We start from the raw sequence: 17,322 nt of genomic DNA, 5'->3' as shown, positions 1-17,322 counted from the left end.
TTCATTGAAGAATTTTTAGATAAGCAGTTCATACAAGCAATTATTGTGCCAGGTTTTGACTTTTAATTCTGCAGCAGAATCTTCAGTAGTCGTGATATTTCACAATTGTCTAAGACAAAGAGAGGACTAAGCTTTTTAATTATTTACAAATAAACCATGTAATCCACAAGTTACGTGATAAAACCAATGTCAACAATACACCTGATTAATAAGTGCACTTTGAAACGTTTTTCATGTTTAAGTCATGACCGGGCCATCTCGCTTGATAATGGACCTCATTTATCATGATTGATTTCAGTGGCAAAATCACCCAGTAAAGACAGGCACAGGAGCTTGGATTGGACAGCTACATAAGTGGTAGAGAAAGTGTTGATTATTGGTCTAGATAATAGCCTACTGGTCACCAACAATCAAGGCTTAACTGGTTTCATTAAAGAAAATAACCATACCTCTAAAATCTTTCAAAAATAGTGTTCCTATAGAACAGTACATTCGATCAATACAGTACAATACACTGGTGTGCATTTCCACTGTAAGATAAAAGGCATCGGGCACAAAACATTTGGCAGAAAATGCAATAGGCTTTTCTTGACTCCTTGGTCAATATGAAATGAGTTAAAATAAAAACACTGCAGCCAACTGGGCAAAACTATTTGGTCAGAAAAGAACATTTGTCTGCAAGTAACATAAGAGATCACACAAGAGATGTGATTGAAGGCATAATGCACTGCCGTTCATAAAAGAAAAATGCAATTAAAACTTTAGTCTGTTTGCAAAATAAAACTTGCTCATAAACACTGAGTAACCTTGGAAGAGAAAATATCCCTTTTTCATAGTAGGGGTCCATATAGTGCATCATGAATGAGGTGTAGTGAAACTCACAGTAAATATGATTATTCTTGACAAATCATATACAGTAGTCGCTATGGCTGATTATCATGCACATTCCTATATCTGTTGGTTACTTTGATAAACCTGCCTTACCATAAGCCACAGCACTCCACTGCTACATTAGGGTCTCATTTGTACTTGACAGGCATACCTACCACTCGGCAGGGCTAATAGCGCTAGCCCATGAGGGACAGCCCTGCGCTACAGGCACATTTGGACTTTCTTAGCACTGGAATCTAATTGGATGGAGTACACGCAGAGCCACTGCTCATTGGCTCAGGTGGTCTGGACGTCATGATTGGCAGCCCAGTTACCGGGTTATTTAGTAGATTTCATATTAGTCGGTCCTGTTCAGATCAACCGTTCCCTTGCTGGAGCATGAGCAGCCCGGCCCGCTCCTGGTACTGTTTCACCTTGGCCTCCGCCACCTTGGCCGACAGGTCCACTGGCTTCTCAAAGAAGTTCACCAGCACCTGTTCGGTCAGCAGCGAGGCGAGGATCTGAGCGTAGCTAACGGTCCACTCGCTGTCAGACCCGGAGGTACTCCCTCTCCCGTCCTCGTCGTCGTCGTCCTTCTCTTTGGCGCCGAAGACGGGGCAGTCCGTAACGCTTCCGCCGTCTCCCAGCCCCGCACCCTCGTCTTTGGCCCCACCCTCGCCGCCGACCTCTGACCCCGAGCTGCGGATCCGGTGGCCCACCTCTCCAATCTGCAGCACCAGGCTGGTCACGGTGGCGATGGCCTGGAAGAGCTCGCTCTCCTCGGGGTCTCCATGGAACATGCTGTAGAGCGTCTTACAGAACTGGATGAACTCTCTCTAGAAGGGGAAGAAAATGGCGTCAGTTTGAAAACATACACCAACTTTTTTTTTTTTTTTTATAGTTCCTTCTCTACTTTTCCTGCTCCTATGCCCACACTGTATAATTTCTGTCGTGGAACTTCAGTACTGAGATATTGATGTCTGTCAGAGTATTTATCACTGGACAGCCAACCTTCAAACTCAGTTTCTTGAGGACCGTACCTGGTTCATCTGGGGTAAAGGTTGTTCCACGCCCTTCTCCTTTTCTTTGGCCAGATCCTTCAGCATCTGCTTCAACTGGTCCTGGTAGTCTCTTGTCTCCCCTGGAAACGCATGACGCCAGGGGTGCGTTCAAATTCAGCGAACATAGCAAACGTTTGCGAACTATTTTCCGTTAGCTTTGTGTTCACCGCAAACGTTTGCCAACAGAAGCTAACAGTCTGGAGAGGTAGCTCGCCAGTAAAGGAACGAGGATCACAATGGACCCAGGCTTACTGGAGATGTGCTCCCAGATGGGGAGTGTTGCGTTTATGCGAACTATTTGGAACATTTGTTAAAAGCCGTTCAAATGTGACCGTTTGGAGAAAACATGTTTGCGACGAACGTTCGCCTCTGTTAGCTGAATTTGAACGCAGCCCATATTTCAGGATCTTATCATCGTCTTGGTGCTACGGTTGCATCAGCATTAGGTGACAGACAGTATTCTGACCAATGATGACGCGAGAACAGCGAACGGACGCTTACCATTGGGCAGGTCTACATAGAGCGGTCTGGTGGTGGACAACACGGGGCTCTTCATTGGAGACGGGTCGTCCTCACTTTCAGTCAGAGCTGTGGGAGACGGAGACATTTTACTGTACCTCCATCAACCCTGAAGCATCCACTGTGGTTACAAATTGTACATGTTGACCTTCGCGTGATGTCACTAACCTGGAGGTATGTGCAAGCGATAGAGCAGTCTTATCTTCTCATTCAGCTCCTCGCAGTATAAAGTGTCTGAAACAGAGACATAAAAGATTTCATAAAGAAGAAAGCTTGAACAGAGACTTGAATCACAATTCATGAAAGGTTTGCTTATAGAGGCAGAGCACTTGAGTTCTGTGTTAGTGTGTAAGAGCAATGTTAACATTATCTCAGTCTAACTCAGTTCTATAGTGAACTGAAGACTACAGAGGTGGCGACCTCTCCTAAAAGCCTCGGCTATTGATGCTCATAAAAGCTTTGTGGGCCAAACTCCAGATCAGATTGCCAGTGAAAGGATTCTGGGCAAGAGTCCAGCTTTCAACAATGGCAAGCCTTATACAGGGACTTGACTGTAAGCTGTTTTAATGTCCTCTTCTTTATTCTTATATACACACCTGTGCCAATGCCAACACTCCCTCACACTATGGCAGTCAGTGACTCATCACATACACATATACTGTACCCCCCCCCCCCCCCCCCCCACCAAGCCCCACATACCCAACCAGCCAGCGAGCTCTCGGAAGGTGAGGAGGGAGTCCCTGTCCTGGTCCAGCAGGGTGAAGGTGCGGTGGGACACGGTGTCCGTGTGGACCCCACACAGCCAGGGTGCCAGCAGCACGTACAGGCTCTTGAACTGAGCCCGGTCCACACGGTACTGCTCCACGTAGGGCCGGCCCGGGTCGTGCTGCTGGAGGGCCACCTCCGCGCTCCCGCCCCCCCAGTACTGGCTGATGAAGTGCTCCGTCTAGAGAGAGAGAGAAAGAGAGAGAAAGAGAGAGAGAGATAGAGAAAGAGATAGAGAGATGGAGAGAGAGAGAGAGCTCAGTCAATGATACTGTATGCTAGTATTGATTTTAGTGTCACTGAACAACTTGCTGATACTGTAGCTTGTTCAGGTTTATTATTATCATTATCATTATTATTATTATTATTATTAAAATCCCAGAGGGCAACTGATTTGCAGGCAGGTTAAAAAACAAGACAACATAAATAAAAACAGTGAGAAGAAGTAGACAATAACAAAATTACACACAGACATACGATACAATAACATGCCAGGTACAATAACATGCCAGGTTAGAAAACAACACCGCATACAAAAAGCAAGTAGCAGCCAATAAAATGACACAGAGACATATAAAACACCAGCCCACAGCAGGATGTGTGATGTCATTGTATAGGCAACCCAGCATTTGTGATTTGTAAACGCGTCTCTCACAGCAAAACATGTTTTAGTTTTTTCCCTTGCTAAACACAGGAAGAGGCCACAGAACCTTGAAGAGGTCATAGACATCAGCCAAGTCCTCTGGGGAGATGGACACTTCAGGGGTCACCAGCCTCAGCTACAGGGGCACAGAGAGAGAGGAGTCACACAGATGGACAGAAGCCTTTATTTAGACAGGGAAGAACATACTGGGACCATATATAATAATACATCCATGGACCATATATAATAATTCAGTGGCAGAGTACAGAAAAATACAAAAAGACAAACAATTAAAAAACAACGAAATAATAAACGGTCAGCACGCAGATGATGGCAGTACCAACAATGGCTGTGATATAGAGCAGAGGTAAGAGGTGCCGTTTGCGGTTTTACCATTCAACTTGGGAAGGGTTTTCTCAAATGTACATGTACGGTATTTGTTTGAGATTCAGCAGCTTACAGTACCATATAAGGTGTCAGGGGGAAAAAGAGAGAGAGAGAGAGAGAGAGACTCACAGCGTTCTCCTTGGTGGTGTCCTCGTGAGATTGCAGCACCTGGATCCTGTGTCTGCAACGAAGCCTCTCTATCTGCTTCATCGTCAGGTCCCCAAATTTCTGAACCAGAGAGGACACACTGTGGGTTAACTATCAACACTTCATAATGTCATATCAATGTCAACAGTGAATCCCAATGTATTGCTTTAGATAAGCGTAGAAGAATATGGTGATCAATTTCCCCACTGGTGGACAAATACAGTTTTACTACTACTACTACTAAAATTCCACTTCAAAAGTTATCCAATCCCTTTTGATCAGTACAAAGGGAGTAAGGGCTAGAGGTTTACTTGGCATTGGGAGATGAAAACTCCTCGTTTCCTGCCCTCTACTGGTAGGAGTGCTGTTCTCTCACCTCGTGTGCGTCTGTGATGAGGTGGGTGATCTGGGTGTGTTCTTGGGGGCTGCCGCTGCGCTCCTCGCCCGGCTGGGGGGGCGGAGACGGAGGGCGCTCGTCGTCATGCCTCACCTGGTCCAAAAAACTTCAGGGACACGCACAAATTCACGAATACACTGTGAGTGGGAATCTCTACGTGTGGGTGGGTTTTAATCTTTAACATCTGACTCTGCACTACGGTACCCTCAATCACTTGAACCCACACCTGACAACACTTGAACAATTGAACTTGCCTATATGATAGACAATAACAAATGACTACTGCCTATACAATAGACAACAACAACTGACAGTCATTCAGACAGTCATTAAATGTCTAGCTGCGTACCCAGGACTGGAATGAGGAACTGATTAGTGCTGATAGGACACTGTAAAGACAAGTGGTGACAAGAATTCCAATGTGCCTGTACTGGTTACACATGGCAAAAATAAACTTTCTATGCTATTCTATTCTCCTACCTGGTAAGAATCATGAGCGCCTGTCCGTCGTCCACGCTTGCACACAGGGCGGTGGCGTTGGCGGCCAGGACGGCCAGACCCAGCTGGAAGATGGCCTTGATCCCCTGGAAGAAGAAGCAGTCGACCACGCACACGCCGCAGCGGAAGGGCAGCACGCTGAGGAAGAGCGTGAGGAACCAGGACAGCGAGACAGAGGACAGCGGGGACAGGTCGGGGATGTGCTCGGCCAGCTCGGGGAGACGCTCCCTGATCAGCTCCTCGAACACCGACTGGTCCACCTGGGCGCCTGCACGCGCACGCACGGACAAACACACACGCGCACGCACACACGCACGCACACACGCACGCACACACACACGCACACACGCACACAGACACACAGACACACACACACGATACAGGGCACTTGAAAACAGACAGTTCAGCGTTCAGTACTAGTGCCTCTATGGCAGCCCCAGTATCTTGGTCCGCACTGTTTTGTCGTCTAATTTTGTGTTTTGCGGAAAAAAAGGGTTCCTTTACCAAAGATTAACTTATAAACTGCATTTGTGCCCCACCACCAATTTTTTTAAACAGTATATCGTATTTTGTAGTTTGCACTGTATTTGTATTTGCACTGTTTTTTGTATTGCATTTGCACTGTCATGTCTTTGCACCATGTTGTCTGCAAGAGCGTATGTCATTACCCTAGACAAATTCCTAGTATGTGTGTACCATATACTGTACATGGCCAATAAAACAGATCTTGAATCTTAAATCTCTTGAACAATGTGGACTGGACTCCGTCAAGATGAAAATCATTTAACTTGGGCAAGTTCACGCATGTGAGGCTTGTGTCCTTAAAACCAGTACTGTTTTCAAAGCAAATAAGCATCCGTTCAGACTTAACACGTAAAGGAAGAGGAAATTACTTCAAATGCATTCAGAGCACACCACAAATAAACAGCAACACAAAGCACAGGAAATTAGTTTCTGGACCGGTGGCTAAAGAAAGACACAAAAAAAGAGAAAGCCTTTAAAAGACTTGGGTTGTTAACCACAACAAAACCATATTCATTAACAAACTGTCATGTTTTGTCTAGGACTGACTTTTCTTAATGCATCTTTAGGACAAAGCCACAGCCATGTGAAGAAATGTTGATGATTTAAAATCACTGCATCAATCAATCATTTCATCCGTCTATCAAATTCAAATCAACTAAATGCACGGGCTGCGTTCACAATCGCATACTTCTACTTCTTACTACCAGTACCTACTACAGCTGCCCTTAGAAAGTGCGTACTTTGCAAGCAGTAGGCATCCAATTGGGACATACTACCTTGTCATAACATTGCGCCTTGAAATTTGCCCACATCCATCCATCGCTGTCCATAACGTGACATTCGTCTACAGCTGTCACGACTCGCACATGTGACGCACATTTCCGCTGCGCACAGGATTGTGGGTCAGAATAGCCAGAAAAGCCTGCTGGCTTGCATACTGCAAAATACGACCGGATGTATTAGGACATCCTGGTATTTTTGCCATACTGCATGTGGCATACCATGTATTGGGACATACTACATCCTGTTTTGGCATACTATATAGTAGGGTAGTATGCGATTCGGAACGCAGCCACGCACGCACTCACTCACATTCAATCAACAAAATTCATTCACTCACTCATTCACTCACTCACTCACTCAATCAAATCAGCAGAGACGGGAGATGATAAAATACTCCAACACAACAACAGATCGTTTCCCACATAACCTACAGCTGATAAAGGTCAGTCCAGTGTGACCTCTCTCTCACCTATGACCCTGCGGTTAAAGTAGTCTGGGAGCATCCTCTCACACACGGCCACCAGCAGCCAGAAGGCCTCCTCCTCTTTAGCGTACAGCAGCAGCACTGATGCCAGGATGTTCATCGACTAGGAGGAGAGGAAGAGACAGACAACACACATAACATGAACTACAGGAATGCTTTGTGAAATACTGAGAAACAACCTTCCAATTCTGTGTACAGTACATAAATTGTTAACATTAGTTCGATGCTGTATTGTAATGGGCAGCTCAGGAGTGAAACGTAGCACCTTACACCTTGAACTAGAGCTATAGCATAGACAAAGCACTGTGTAAACACCTTATATATTCTATATCTATGTCTTGGGCTTATCATGGTACCATACTACCCCGACGGTCTGTACCTGGCAGTAGCCGATCTTGGGGTTGCGGTGGGCGTAGGCCGTGAGAACGCGTCGCAGCGCGGCGATGCCCATGGCGTTCTGGAAGGCCGGGTGGTCGGGCAGCGAGCGGTGGAGGTCCCTCTCGATCTCTTCGGTGGCCAGGCTGCTGTGGCCCATGGACTCCTGCACCAGCCTTGCGTAGTAGTCCTGATGGGACGCCAGCTCCGTGGACACATCTGCACTCCCGGGGGGGAAGGGTGTTAGTGTCGCACACTAGGGATATTTGCTCCAAATTCTATGAATGTTAATCAGCCAAACACTAAACAGGATTTAGTGGCAAGGCATGAAGGACATGTCTCAATACTCTAAAATTGCCTACCTTCCCCCAGTCACCTTAATTTGCAGCAATTCAGCCCATTGTGAATAATATAAGAGTAGTTTCCCAGATAGCATAATGTTATCTGGGATAATGCTAATGCTAATGTTTTGTCCCTCTAGATCAATTTGATGAGCAGTGGGAGCCATTTTAGAATATTTAATTCAGGACCTGTAGCTTTCCACAACGTGCTCTTGAAAATGTCCAAAGATACACTCAGATGAATACTGGCAAGGGGAAGCATTAGGGCCATGGACTAGTTTATTACAGAGACAAAGCAAACAGTCTGTTCAGTTCCACCACCAAAGGGGAACATGTCTGCTGCAAGTTGTTGAAGCCTGTGTGCTCACAGGGGTAATTGCTTGTTTTTATTAGAGATGAAGTCATGAGCTATTTTGCTTCCCTACTAAATCCTATTGCTCTCAACATATTACATTAACTCTGGTGCTCACAGTCATGCCAAAATAAGAACCCCGGAAATAAACTGAGACTTCAAGTCTGGTTAGTAATCAAATCTCACTTAGTATTCTATTATATTACTGTAAGAGCTGCCCATTTGTTGGAGGAAATGACATCTAATGTAAATGTTGTGATAAAGTACTATAGCAAAATGTGATTTCTCAAGGGATGTGTCAAAAGAGGAACTGCCACCTTCCTGCTAGGGGTAAAAGAAGGCAGCTGCCAGCCATTAGTACAGTGTACACTAAATGAACTGAGGCACGATAACAGAGAAAACTACGAACTGAAGATAAGAACAGAGAAGGAAATGTGTAATAGTGAAAACTTCTTCCAAACACACACACACACACACACACACACACACACACACTCACTCACACACACTCACTCACACACACACACACACACACTCAGTCTGTCTCTTTAGCTATATTAAAATAGTGCCTTCAAACAACTCGTGCATGTTTCCAACAGTAACCAATGACCAATAGCTGCTCTGGAATGCTCTCCGCGGCCCCGCCCCTCACCAGAAAAGGTCGTCCAAAGCTCCCCCCGCAGTGATTCTGGGATCCCCATGGCAACTAGCTTCTGTATCTTTTCCGTGCGGAACATGTGGACTCCTCGGCCGTACTCTAAGAAGTGGTCGTCCCATAGACGCTCCTTCACCTGCTCCATGGTCTACAGGTGACACACACACACACACACACACACACACACACACACACACACTTCACAGTGAGTGCATTCTCAGCACTGAGGGAGGTCAAGACACTCTAGACCAGTGGTTCTTAACCTTGTTGGAGGTACTGAACCCCACCAGTTTCATATGCGCATTCACCGAACCCTTCTTAATTGGAAAAATAAAATATGATTTTTTCAAATTCAATACATAGGTATAGGCCTATATTTTGCTGGTGCACAAAATGAACCGTGCATCAACATCACTGTGTTCAAAGAACAAAACCATCAAAACATGATTTTCACACAAAAACAAAAACATAATAATGAATATTTACTGCAAATCAGTGTGACTTCTGCTGTTGCCTTTCAGAGACCAGTTCAGAAATGCGCGGCTTCACCTTGGCAAGTGCCACTCTCATGTCATTTTCGCAACAAAGTCTGTTCCTTTCACAATCACACGACGTGCCATCACGACAGTCACAAGTCGACTACTGAGCGCACCAAATTCCCTGCAGCACAGATAGGCCAAGCGATGTAGCGTGATCACCTGCAGCCAATGATGGCCAAGCGGGGCGTGTCATCACGAATCATATGAGTCGGGTGTGTGTCTTGACCTCCGCCGAACCCCTGAGACTGACTCACCGAACCCCTGGGGTTCGATCGAACCCAGGTTAAGAACCACTGCTCTAGACCCCCTTGGGAGAGCATGAATCAATGATCGTGTAAATAATGAATGAACCTCATGCCAAACCCACTACTGCTACATATCGGCAGTCTCATTTTACCTTTGCAGCCTCAATTCACATTCATTATCATCAAGCCCAGCCAGCACTAACATATCTCGGCATAGTTACAGTTCAGTCGTTTCCATACTTACAACCTGGTCGTGGGAGGAGACTCGTGGAGCGTTATGGAAGGTGATGAGAGCCTCTTGGTTGACGGTGTGCCGCAAAGCCTTGTCCTCGATCTCCTCTCCCTCAGAGTTCATGGTGTCGTAGCAGAATGTGTAGTAGGGGGCTGGAGAGCTCTGTGTGAGATCAAATGTTAGATTTAAAATTAAAATAAAAAAGCATATCAAATCTCAAAGTCGCTGTGCCCATTGGACCACTATGAAATGACGAGCTATCTGCCATTAGCTTGTTTGCCTCGCCCTTTGCAAGCTTACCTAGCTACGTTATAGTTGGAAAGTACAGAGGATAATAATAATAATAAAATTGGGTTTATATAGTGCTTCACATCTGCTGAGACAAATCTCGAAGCATTTAAATACTGTATTTTGAATTAGTTAGGCCATAATCACAGGCCATAATCACATCAACTTAGACAATGACAAACGGCTAGCCTAACAGCACAGCAGTTAAGACGGTACAAGGGATAGAAGCAAGCCAGGCCATTTCTACGTTCGCTTGGCGTTAGCAAGATGGCCGGTAGAGAGAACGGGCTAACCAGAGATCTGGTCCTGTGGGCGCTGCTCCGGAACATGCTGTGTTTCCACTGCAGGCCACGGTGCCGTGCGGTCAGGCTCTCCACCAGCTCGTCCCTCCCCTGCAGCTCGATGAACTGGAAGGCCTTCTTACTCCTCACGCTCACTATGACCGGGTTGGGCAGCAGGCTGGTGCTCTCCGCCTTCTCTATGGAGATCACCTGGTAGGTGGATGAGGACATAGGGGTCAAAGGTGAAACATCCCCTGTATCTGAAGCTGTGAAAGCTTAACTGGTTCTTTGGTTTTTATAAATATATGGTGCTATTTATGGAAGCTCAAATAGTACTATATGTTAAAGAAAGTAGAAATGCAGTGTAGTGTAGTTTCCTTTGGAAAACTTAGGGTTTGTGTACACAACATTAATACCATTCATCTGAATTCTTGATAAGAATAAATAATGAGGAATAAGCAAGTATTTCCATCAGGTTACAGTCCACTGTATTGTTTGTATGTGTTGGTGTGACGTTAATTGAACATGCATGCAATCTAGTGGCACTAACCATGGCTCAGTTAATGTCTCGTGTAAGCGATCAATACAAATACAAACAGCACTTTTCCTGTGCAAACCTCTGTAGTCACATGACAGCATTCCACGCATGTTACATTTTAACCTGCAGTTGGTCAAATAGCACAAGAAGGTCCGTTTGAGTGTCTAAAAACACATCCCCTCCAGAATACATTCCTTTTCACACAAAATACTAAAAGAAGAACCAAGACCATTATAATTACTAATTATAACAAGCTTTAAGACCTAACTAAGACCTAACTAAGACCTAACTAAGACTAACATTCTAACATGATAAGAAGGATAAGTACCACGGCAAGCGGGATGAGGAGGCTGCAGTGGGCCTCGTCCCGGCTGGAGAAGCACAGGTAGCTGTCGGTGGCGTAGAGGGTGCCGGCGGTGTGGCAGCGGGCGTGGGGCGTCCAGACGGCGCACAGCGCCACCTCCTGGAGACGTTCGCCGCGCGGCAGCCTGAACATCGCCAGCACGTACAGCCTCAACGCCTGCTCCTCCAGAACCCTGGATCAGAGGGACGAGCAGAAGGTTCAGGAAACGTGAAGGGGTTAAGTCACATTCACTCTGGCAGTGTGAGATTACTAGCTAGAAAGTAAATGAGTGATCGATAGGTTGTCATACAATGTTAGTGATTAGGATCGGGGGAAGGGGAAGGAAAGAAGATGGAGAAAGTGAGAAAAGAGTGTGTGTGTGTGTGAGTAATTTTTTACTTCCTGTTGTGGTGGTGGTCAGGATCACACGGTCTCAAAATAAATGGTGGGTCTCATTTCTGTATACAGTTGAAACTGTTCTCACTAGATACTATTGTGCTGTATATTCACTTACACAAAAACAGAACTGCGATAAATGTGAGGTGAACATGATGTGGAGGTAACTGTCGCTTTACAAGAAAACAGGAAGGTGAATTTACAAACATGCCCCAGGCGGGATCTGAAGGGACTTCCAGTCACTCTGATTTATAGTGCATGGTAAACACTGCTGTGTCGAACCTACTGCAGGGCACAAAACACTGAGGCATTGTTCTGAGACCAGACAAACCAGAGGTAGTGGAATATGCATACAAGGAACACTCATCTGAGATCTCCTCTCATAGGATGTAATGGAACACTGCATTCCTGCTGTGACTCTTAGCACCTGAGGGTAAACTCTAGTGACACGTGTCCTAATGAGCTCATCACAGTCACATGATGTCTGAACATGATGGAAGCGCCTCAGAGGCAGATGGGTTTCACTGGGCGGCCATGATAGAGCATGGGACGACAGGAAACCGGAGATCAGCGTGTTTGAAAGGTCCTATGTTTGAGCATCAGTCTGATGAGGTCACTGCATATGGCAAAATGTTCATGCTAGAAGCCCCCCCCTTACACAAACACACAAAACTTCCAAGTTGACCTCTGACCTCTTGGTGATGCGGGCGGGCGTCTGGAGGACGCAGTCCAGCTCCAGGCCGCTGCTGTCCAGCAGGCGGCGCAGGGCGATGTCGGCCAGCTGGCTCATGGTGGCGAAGGCCTCGTCCACGCTGAGGAACATGGAGAAGTGACGCTGCCGCTGGCGCGTGCTCACGCGCACCGTGTCCGTCATGAGGCCTGTGGAGACCCGCTCCAGATTCGTCACCTCCGCCCAGGGGACCACGAAATTGACTGCAGGGGAGAGGAGAAGGAGGAGTCATGTTTGCATGTTTGTTTTCTTTTCCGTCTAATGTGTTTTCTTCAAAAAAAATCATAACCACTAATATTATTGTATCCAATAATATCAAGTTAGAATTTTTTTTTTTTTTTACATATTTATTTTAATTTACCAGAATTCCCCTTTAATTTAAATGATTCACTTGCTTTTATATTTATACTGCTCAAAAAACGAGAGGCAACAGCAAGACAACCCCAAAAACAAAATGGTTTTGCAGGTGGTGGCCACAGACAGATTTCTCTTTCATTATCCGTCCTGCCTGATTTTTCCCTAGTTTTGTTTTATTTTGCGGACCTTCTTTGCCCAGCAGGAAGGAGTAGAAGGCCATGTGGTTGATGCTGAGGTAGAGCCAGCCCTGACGGGGGACCCGCCCCTTCCAGCAGCAGCAGGAGTAGTGGGTCACCAGCTTCTCAGAGGAGGGCAGGCCGAAGTGGAGCTCAAACTTCTGCAGAGCCTCCCTGAACTTCTCTGGATCGTCCTCCTGAGCAGCCTGCCTGCCCCTCGCCTCCTCAGCGATGAGCCCCTGTGGTGTGGAGATGGTGGGGTATGGAGAGGAAACGAGACGAGACAAAACGAGGAGAGGAGACGAGGAGAGGAGACGAGGAGAGGTGAACTCCGTTAGCACATATTTACAGTGGGAGGGGCACCGATGTGGTGAGAGAGAAGCATGCCAGTACTCTGATATTAAGTCCCCAACATTAACATTCCCACAGCAAGTAACAGTACCTTGACTTTCCCCTGAACAAAGTTGGTGACGTCCTCCTTGTTCTCAAACACAGACAAAGAGTGAAGAAGGTTCTGGACCAGCCAGTCCCAGTGTCTGTTGACCTCCTCTACAGCCGCTCCTGAGAGGGACAAAACACAGACAATCAGAAAGTGACCATCAGACAAATATAATACCATGACTGCATTTGATTTAGTTTCCCCAGGACAATACAACCAATAAAAACGATCCTCCAGAGTGCAAAGGGCAAACTGAGATAAATCAAACAACCCTTTAGTACTTCCATGCGTTTGATCTACAGTACCCACGTATGTAATGCAGGTTTGAAGGGATGAGTGTGAAAGATGGACAGAACAAGGAGAGAGAACCGTGCGTGGGCTTACCGCTGGCTATGACCCAGCTGACCTGAGAGCCAGGTACCTGGAGGAGGATACGGAAGGGCGTGACCCTGGCGTTGGAGTCCAGGACTGTGTCCAGAGCCCCCACCAGCAGACCTGCAGTTCACACGACACAGGGAGGTGATGGGAGACACTGACATCTGTCTGATGTTAATACACACAGACATGTGTATTCATGGACCTGCACGCGCACACACACACACACATACAGCATGCACACACAAACATATAGGAACATACACACACATGTACACACACACAGGCGAAGTAACATTCAAACCACTAAGGCTCAAGCTGCCATGGTGCTACAGGTCAGTATTCATAGACATGATTATGGAAGCTCTCCTCTAATGGAGTCATGAACTCATAAGCATCTGAGGCAAACCAACATACTGCATGTACTGAACACTACCAGGCTGAGGCCATTACCATGAGGCAGACAGGCATTCCACAGTAAGGTGCCAAACAGACAGCTAAGGGTGCCAGATGGAGATGGGAGGCATTACGAAACCAATTTGGTTCTATGAGGGTTCATGGGTCTCACTGAAAAACAAAGGTATCACTGTGGGATACAAAGAACCCTTATTGTGCAAAAAAGCCATCGCCACTAATAACCTAATAAACATCACACTTTAGAGATGAAGACTGGTCCAAAATCATTACTGAGGGATGATTTCATCCGGAAAATGTCTACAGCGTCCTCTCCATCTCCCTGGAATCCATTGCGAGCCAAATGTTGGAAAGGCAAAAGTGACCCTAGAAACAGATTTGAACACTCTGCCTAGCACTCCATAGACTGATGGAAATGGACCATTTGAAGTTTCGGAAATAGACCAGACACACGCTTCCTAAATACTGTGCAGGGCCACAACAGAGGCTGCACTCAACAACTATTTCTGTTTTAGTACATAACTGATGAGGATCATGCTTATCCACCGAGGGCAACACAACCATTAACAAGCCTCTCTTATCTACTTTGTTACTGTACACACTTCCTTATCTATAGGGAATTTCTATACGTGTCTCTAATTGATGTCACTGTTCCATTTTTTAACCCACAAGCATGTCCATTTTTAACAGAATGAGGCATTCAAGGAAAGATAGTCAAAGAGGGCCTGCGGCTGCTCAGGCCATCAAAGGGGCAGTTACATTTTCCCAACAGCTGACATAACTCAACTGTGATAAAAAAGCAAGTTGGTGCGAACGACGCTCTGATGAACATGGCCAATCAAATAAGTATGTGGCAAAGCAGCACATGTGCACACACACATGCACACAAGTGAAATAGAAGACAAACTCAACTCAGCTTATCCTAGACCACTGCCAGTTCCAAACATCTAAAGTCTGCCAGCTTACCCCTCTAATACCTAGGCAACAGACGACTATTTGTCACCGCAATCCCTTTACAAAACCATGTAAATGGCCCAGACAGATAGTTAAAGTAAATCATGTCTTCTATAGTTCATTGAGTTGTTACTGCTGTGGAAATTTATGCCAGAGAAGTCTAGTGAAAATAGATGTCTCTAGGGAAAGTGTTGTATGTGAAATAGGAAGTTGAAGCTAGCCACGGAACCATGGTTGTAGATGTTTTGCCTCCTTTGCCTTGCTCTAATACAAAATGTATATTGACGAATGAGAGCAGGAAAATTTTGCCACTAAGTATTGCTGTTTGCAACTTTGTTATTTAGAACAAGCAATGATTTATCTTCCCCATTGTACTCTTTCTTGCCTTCTTTGTTGCTTTGGTTGGGACATGGAGAGTGTTGTGGCTGTTAGACTTAAAATCACTTCTCTGACATTCAAGTGAAACTAAACGAAACAGAGCTAAATCCTGTATGATGAGGTGACTTTAGACTTGAACAGATAAAAGCCAACAGTATTACAACCAGGGCTTCAATTGACCTTTCACCCTAACTGTGGGAACCATGGTAATACACAACACAGTAGGCCACTGTACTGTGAAACCCAAGGCCAGGAAGTTCCTACTATTCTTTTGTGTGATGTCTATCCTCTTGCTGGTTTGGTTTTATAGGAAAGTCTCAACACAAGACAAAAACATGACTGGAAAAAGTCAATGATTCAACATAACAGTGTATGCAAATTGAAAGCCAGGACCTGAAAATGTGTTAACTCACATGAGTGTTGGCAACTATAATCTTTGAGGAATCTTTGAATATTTGGCTTGAAGGAATGCAAACAGCCCTTAAGAGACCATGCAAAATATCCGTTCAATTGAAAATAACATTTTAATGAGTGAAAACTTGCTCGACAAGTTAGGCTAGGCTACTTGTTTTTGTGTGTGGGCTAGTGTTGGCCTGATGGTAGTTGTTTTGGCAATAAAATTAGCAACTATAGTGTATTTCAAGTGTAAAACAACCATGTCAGTGGAAATCTGCAGGTCGGACAATAGTGGTCGAGGAGCCTAGGGGAGGGGGCGTCTCACCTGTGAGTTTCCCCGCGGAATCCCCATGGCCCCGTCTGCGCTGGAGAAGGAAGAAATCATTCGATTTCTCGGTGACCCATAGCTTCAGTGCGTTTTTCAGCAAAACTTCCTCTGGGTTCAACCACATTCTTTCCAAACCAAAAATTAAAGACCAAGAGGAGAACGTAAATTAACTCCTAATTCTGCAATGGTTGAAACGCGATCAGTTCGAAAAAGGACGCGCTGAATAAAAAGCGTGATTTTCAGTATCATCCATGATATCAGGTGCTTCCCGAGACAGCTGGTTTCTACTAGACATGTTCCACCCGCCGGATTTGCAAGTCGCTACTGCACTCAAGGCTAGCGTTTTATTTCCGCATTTTACCCAACCTTTCCTTCACATAGTTCCGGCGAAAGCCACTGGCTCTTTGTGATTGGTGATTCTTGACCATACAGGCTACTGTATTCTCTGTTAAATAGTCTATCATTCAAATGCAAATTCAGAATAGGAGATAGGACACACTCTTATCCAATGGTAGCTTAATTAGTTCAGGCCAAGCGGTTCACTTGAAAGCATTGAAATAGCTGCATGATAGAATCTCAAATTCAAATAGGCCTATCTAAATCCCATACATCCACAAGCACACTTTCGATCATGCATATAAATCAGTGTTTTAACAGTTTTACTATAACACAGCGGTCTTATGGGCGTACTAACCAATATGATGCCATAGATGAACATATTAGACAGCAGAGTGTCAATATGATATCATCCGCTAATTTTGCCTTTCTCTCTGGAACAGAAACCATGAAAAAAGTTTGCAGATCGAAGCCTTTTCAGGTCCCTTTTGTGCTGTTTGGAAACCTAAATGGTTACATTCCAACCTGACAAGTGTCCATCTTTTGTGAGGATTTTGAGTGTAGTTCTGTGAGTGTGTTCAAGAAACACAGGCAAACATGCTGGGAAGTAATATATACACTTTTATTATGTACATTTATATTGTGACGGTTTGACGTTTGTGGTTTCCAGTCAGGGCTAGGCCTGACAATATTCATTTAGTTTAAGCCTACACTTTATTACTCGTTACTCGTTATAATGACATGGCATGACTTGATGTGATATTATTTGATATGG

The 17,322-nt window shown here is 45.3% G+C and overlaps 1 protein-coding gene across 1 annotated transcript; it reads right to left on the bottom strand.

Annotated features, from left to right (window-relative positions):
• Positions 1-176: 176 nt before the first annotated feature.
• Positions 177-16,448, bottom strand: tbc1d8 (TBC1 domain family member 8). The gene is made up of 20 exons (XM_084452241.1): positions 16,209-16,448; positions 13,751-13,861; positions 13,370-13,488; positions 12,938-13,166; positions 12,357-12,597; positions 11,254-11,461; positions 10,400-10,597; positions 9,831-9,980; positions 8,800-8,950; positions 7,459-7,673; positions 7,065-7,182; positions 5,270-5,555; positions 4,769-4,895; positions 4,375-4,473; positions 3,926-3,994; positions 3,150-3,396; positions 2,619-2,684; positions 2,433-2,519; positions 1,911-2,011; positions 177-1,706 (listed from the first exon to the last, which is right to left on the bottom strand). The coding sequence occupies exons 1-20, from the start codon at positions 16,333-16,335 to the stop codon at positions 1,248-1,250; spliced, it is 3,408 nt and encodes a 1,135-aa protein (XP_084308367.1). The 5' UTR covers positions 16,336-16,448; the 3' UTR covers positions 177-1,247.
• Between the last annotated feature and the right edge of the window lie 874 nt (positions 16,449-17,322).

This window comes from Borostomias antarcticus, assembly GCF_949987555.1.
Source record: "Borostomias antarcticus genome assembly, chromosome: 17".
Lineage (NCBI taxonomy): Eukaryota > Metazoa > Chordata > Actinopteri > Stomiiformes > Stomiidae > Borostomias > Borostomias antarcticus.
This window is presented reverse-complemented; position numbering and strand designations above follow the sequence as displayed.

Excerpts from the sequence above, each read along its gene's own strand:
- tbc1d8 (XM_084452241.1), bottom strand. The coding sequence starts at position 16,335 with ATGTGGTTGAACCCAGAGGAAGTTTTGCTGAAAAACGCACTGAAGCTA. Across the intron at positions 13,167-13,369 it reads TTGTTCAGGGGAAAGTCAAG|GGGCTCATCGCTGAGGAGGC; the intron begins GTACTGTTACTT and ends TCCACACCACAG. Across the intron at positions 7,183-7,458 it reads CCAAGATCGGCTACTGCCAG|TCGATGAACATCCTGGCATC; the intron begins GTACAGACCGTC and ends CTCTCCTCCTAG.